The sequence below is a fragment of the Lygodium microphyllum genome, chromosome 13 (genome assembly GCF_053477565.2).
Source record: "Lygodium microphyllum isolate KBCC chromosome 13, Lygodium_microphyllum_v1.1.10, whole genome shotgun sequence".
In the NCBI taxonomy this organism is placed as follows: Eukaryota; Viridiplantae; Streptophyta; class Polypodiopsida; order Schizaeales; family Lygodiaceae; genus Lygodium; species Lygodium microphyllum.
In genome coordinates this window covers 87740829-87746316 of record NC_141147.1, presented here as the reverse complement: position 1 = coordinate 87746316, position 5488 = coordinate 87740829, and the positions used below count along the sequence as shown (strand labels likewise).

Sequence of the window (5488 nt, the reverse complement as noted above, 5' to 3'; positions counted from 1 at the left end):
TCAAGGCATCAACCACATGCAACACACACAAGTGTCCTTGCCAACTAAACTACCACTTAGGATACTGTAGCTTTTAATTATAAACCTACAAGAATGGCAATACATGGAATATGGCTCCAAAATTTTAAGTTAAAAGGGTTTTGGTATTCACTACCAAATGCTTGTCATGAACATTGACATCTATGCATACATATATCTTCATTTTGTGGAGAAAAACTCCCTTCTTCCATCTTTTGAGGAGCTATATCACATGTTCACACAATTTGTCCTTTACCCCATTCATAGAGCCTTGGCTTTCATGTTTTTGTGGAATCTACCATAAATTATGATTGCTTTTCATCAAAATACACCAATATGTAGATTTAGTTCATGAGATACTCAATTGCCATTCTAGCTTAACTGGAATGTCTTTACAAAGCATGCTAAACTCTAAACTTGTCTTATGCCATGAAAATAGAAAATTAGGAATCATTCCTACAACTATGGATGGGATAATTCATTTTGTATATAACAACAACACAAGAATTGACACATCAATGTAGGATCCAACATTATAAGAGGTTAGTATAAGGGTTTGTAAGTTGCGTGACCAAGAAACCTAGCAAGCTCCTATTATTCACACTTCTTTTAGGAAAAACATAGTTTGTCTTGGGAATTTATGAAGAAGATACACTTCCATGCTTATCGCTTCTACCTTGAGTCTTGGGAATGAGTGTCCTTAGTATTAAAGCATTGTCTCCCACTTCACTTCTTTCGGTGTGTTACAATTGGAAAACAAGACAACCTTATAGGAACTTTTGTGTCTTGACTAGATAATCCAAATAGGATGATTTGATGTTTATGATTTTACTAGTGATAATAAACAATGCATAATCCACACCTAATTAGCACAAAAACTGATTTGATATGCTAATTGGTGGCCATTCGTGCAAACTTTTATCTCTTAAGGTTTACTCTAGCAACCTTTTCGTGCAAATTTCCATATCTTAAGGTTTCCAAAAAGTTGCAAGTTGAAAAAACAAAGGACAGATTTGTGCATGTGCTTCCTTCCTATTCATACATGATAGCTTTAACCTTTTATATCTCATCCAATCAACCTTTCACACTTTTTGGCATGAAGTTGAAACTCTTGGAACGAAAAGTGACAAAGGTTTCAAGCAGTTATTTTGATGCCTTGTTTGGAACATGTTTGTCTAATGGCCACTTTATAATGCATAATTATAGACCACTATACCCAACAAGGGTATACTTACATGGAATGAAGGTTTGGAAGAGGCATGGTTTATCGAATGACACATGTATGCATTATAATGTAAACTTTCTAATGGAGATTAGCTCAGTAGATATCTCAAAGAATAATAAGCTCAATGGGAAATTTCCAATCTAAGCTATGCTAATGCATCATCTTTCATCCTCTCTTAAAGTGTTTTGTAAAGGTGAGGCAACTTTTATGGGGCTTCAACACTTGCTCTTTGAGTGAATGTTTGTATTTACAATAGAATTTAGTGCAACAAAGATATGTTTGTTTAGGTGCTAGTAGAATAAGTGTGTTGATGGCCATGACCAAACATTGGTCTTGCATGGTAGACAATAGTAGAGGAGCATTTGCCACCAAACATGGAAGCATGTGAGTTCCTGTCCCTACTGCTTCTACAATTTGCTTCCATACACTATGGCAACCATGTGGCCTTGTGTGCTAGTCTTCAGAAAGTCAATATGGTAGCTTTCTTAACTTTTGTAAAAGTCTCTTCAAATATTGTGCATGATAACAACATATATTCTTCTCATGGTTAAAGAATTGAAAATTGGTTACAATTTCCTTTTTGAACATGCCTTGCTTGGAAAGTTAAGGATCATGTAGCAATGTCTACACTTGACCCTTTAATCAAGAACTTATTATAATGGACAATTTGTTATGTTTTGTGCTTAGGGAACAAGTTGTGAGATCAATTCAAGTGAGAGTTGGAGTCACATAAAGAAAGAAGTGACTTAGCAAAAGTGATTGGAGATTGGAAATTTATTCAGTTGTATGATGCCATCAACCAAAAACACTAATAAAGCATTCATTCATTTGTAGCTAGAATGGCCATGTTGTTCAAGCCTATTAAAGGAAAGGGACCATGTATGCATATGCAATCTAAAAGGTGAAAGGGAGACATAAAGGAGGGCTAGATGGGAAGGATTGGTGAGGAAGGATCCCTAGGCACATGGTAGGGCAAGTGGAGGAAAGTGTAGCAAAATGTTATGTTAGGCCTAGTATGAGGGCTTTGATGGTGATGAAAGTAGGGAAAATGATGGGTGAGGCAAGGGGGTTACCTAGTGTGTAAAGTGGGGGTGGAGAGAAGAAGTAAGTGGGAAGCATGGCCAGAGAGTGGAGGGCACATGGAAGGATGGGGATAGGGTAGAATTTGAGTTGGGTGAGCATGCATTCATGTGAAAGCATGTGGGAGGCTAGGCTAGCCTAACATCACACACAAGGGGGGAGGGGATCCTATAGTAGTAGTTAATGAAGAACATGCACTCAAAGGGGTTTATTATTAAGGAAGTGATATATATCAATACCAACAAAATAGATTAGAATGACTATAGAGATTTGTGTTTAGCAGTAGTTAGTGGGACAACATGTATTGGCAAGGGTTTGTTACTAAGGGAGTGATCAACATTTAATTAAGCAGCATGCACTCAAAGGGGTTAGTTACTAAGGGAGTGATCTACATTAACACCAACGAGACATATTAGAGTGATGATAAAGATTCATGCCTACTAGTACTTAGTGGAGCAACATGCACTTGAAGGGGCTTGTTTACTAAGGGATTGCTTAATAGTAATACCAACAAGACATATTAGGATGATGATAGAGATTTCTGGCATTGAAATGGGGCGAGCATTTTATTTTTTAAGTGTCTCAAAATTGATCATGGTCATTATTGGAATATTTGGATCAAAAGGATTTGACAGCATATGCTAAAAACACCCCTAATATATTAAATAAGTGTTTAAGAGAACATGCATAGACATTTTAAGTTTCTTCTTGATTTAAGCCACATGTGCTCAAGAACTACGACTATAGTTATCTTCTACAGAGCACATGCTTGAGGAATTGGAACATAAGGGTGACCAATTTAACACTTGGCATTGATGTGAGGCTGATGAGTGTGGTGGGAGTATAATGGAGCTGTTTTAAAGGAAATGTGTGACATCGATGCTAATCTATGTAGCATGTTAGTGGCATTAAACAAAGGTGTGGCAATGATGTAAGCTAATCTATGTGGCATTGATGGAAAGGTGAATCTATGTGGCACTGATGCTAAGAGGGGGGAAGAGAGAGTATAAATGAGATCTTGTGCTCACATGGGTGGGAAATTGGGAATACCGTATGAGACAAAGGTCTCTCTCTCTCTCTGATCTCTCTCTCTCTCTCTCTCTCTGTGTCCCTGCCTCTGACACATTAGGGTTTGCTGCAACATCATCATCATCATCACCATCGTCGTCATCCATCATCATCTGCTTCTTGCCCTCCATCGTTAGTGACCACATGGGGTTCGATTGCTCTCCGACAGGGCGCGCTGCCTGCCGGAAGAAGTACCTCGACCTCCTCATCCCCACCCTGACTCGCATCCATGGCCATGGCGGATCGCACCTCACCCCGCCCGAGCGCCTGCAGGCTGTCAAATTCGCGGTTGAGATGTCCCTCGCCATAGCCACTCGTGGCGGCTCCCTGTGCAGCAAGGACACACAACTCAGGGATTTAAAAGACGACGAAGAAGAAGAAGTCCAGCATGCACCAGTAAAAGCTGGTAGTTGCAGCAATGGCCACGCCGCAGAATGTGAAGCCATCATCCCTCGACGCCAGCACATGCGCATGCACCGGCCAGCCCATTGCTGCCCTAGCCCCTGCAGCTGCTCCTCTCTGATTCGTCAGACAGGCATGCACCAGACCAACGATCCATCCACAAACCTCTGCCTGCCACAAGGCTGTGGCCTCAAGGCTAGATCTGCACAGATGAAAATTAAGCATGCCTCCAGAAAGAGAGCATCCAGGTCTTCTGACTTGAATAAGAAAATCTGTTGTAAGAAGTCATGCCATAGCTCTCGGGTCTATGCAGAATTGATCAGCACCGAGTGTGTATTGGCTGACGGTGATCATGATAATGATCATGAGACTGATATAACTGTGAAGGAGCATGATTATGATGGTGATAACATTGAGAATGATAATAGTATGATTAAGCAGGAGCATAATTATCATCGTGATGAAGATGCGGCATTGAACGGGCAGGATTTTGATGCAATTGAGGTATTTAAGCGCTTGCAAGAGGTGGTTATCCCATCATTTTGCATCAATTTTATGGCATCCTCAGCAGAAGGGACGGAATTAAGCAGTAGAAATGACGGAATACATCATGCAAGTGATAATGATGGTGTTGAAAGAGATCAGGGTTCTTATCAGCATGATCATGAGCTGGCCTTGGCCAACCTCCCGGCACTTCTCGATGCGATTGCGGAGTACATCGTTGGCTTGCAGATGCAGGTGGATGCCCTGCAGACCTTGACAAACATCATCCATTGCTAGCCCCCTCTTAACTGCAACCTATCCCAATCTTACATCCATATTCAGTATCTCGTCAGCTCACCCTTCTCACCATACATAAGGTTTTACTTCCTTTCTTCTGATTCGTTCTTCATACCCATAGATTCTACTCCAAATCTGTCAATCCATGTGAGAGATTTGCCTCCTAATCTATTGTATAGTAAATGCCTTTTTTGTAATCATTAGCTTGAGATTAGTGTTGTTTATCACTCGATAGTAACTTAGTGTTTGGAGACGGTCAAGTCTCAATTAATTCCTTGAACATTTTTTTACAGATGCAACGCCAGTACTTCTTCTCCTACATCTGCTTGTATCCCCCAGGTACCTGCAGTTACTATGGCTCCACCAAGTTGCACCCAAATGGGTGATTCGATATAAATTGGGTCTTAGTTTGCAATAAATCACACAATTCTCCCAGTTACAATGTTAGTTGCAAGGAACTTTGCAAACTACCACTCATATTCTCATCTCCTTAATTATACTTCGTGCATTCCACCTGATGATTCCTTACTGTAACTTCAGCCAGCGCAATGGAGGCGTACATAGCGGGTATGAGTATTGAATTTGCAGAGATCAGATTGTAGTATGGTTTCGTTTATGATCCATATAAGTTCAGGAACAAATAAATTAGATCATATTCTCCTCAAGGTTATTGTTACAGCGTTTTCTAAAATACTGCGAGAGTTAATATAGCAAGGTTATGGTAAGAGTTTTTTAACCTACTGCAAGAGTAATATCAACTCTACATACGATAGTAGTTAATATTTACACGGTATCCAGCAACTTCAGATAGACACAGGAGGAGATGTTACTGCATGGCCTAGCCTTGAAGAAGTGGAGGCTTCAGGGTCTGACAGACTTATTCAACTTCAAATTGGGTTTACTACAAATGTATTC

General features: G+C 40.1%; 1 protein-coding gene across 2 annotated transcripts; it reads left to right on the top strand.

Moving 5' to 3' along the window:
• Window positions 1-3355: 3355 nt before the first annotated feature.
• Window positions 3356-5008, top strand: LOC148026872 (uncharacterized). Of its 2 annotated transcripts, none has more exons than XM_087691404.1 (2): window positions 3356-4653; window positions 4867-5008. In XM_087691404.1, exon 1 carries the CDS (start codon window positions 3377-3379, stop codon window positions 4571-4573), a length of 1197 nt encoding a protein of 398 aa, XP_087547530.1. In that variant the 5' UTR covers window positions 3356-3376; the 3' UTR covers window positions 4574-4653; window positions 4867-5008. The 2 variants fall into 2 exon arrangements, with proteins under 2 accessions (XP_087547530.1, XP_087547529.1); XM_087691403.1 differs by having other exon boundaries at window positions 3356-4720.
• The last annotated feature ends 480 nt before the right edge of the window (window positions 5009-5488 follow it).

Excerpts from the sequence above, each read along its gene's own strand:
- LOC148026872 (XM_087691404.1), top strand. The coding sequence starts at position 3,377 with ATGAGACAAAGGTCTCTCTCTCTCTCTGATCTCTCTCTCTCTCTCTCT.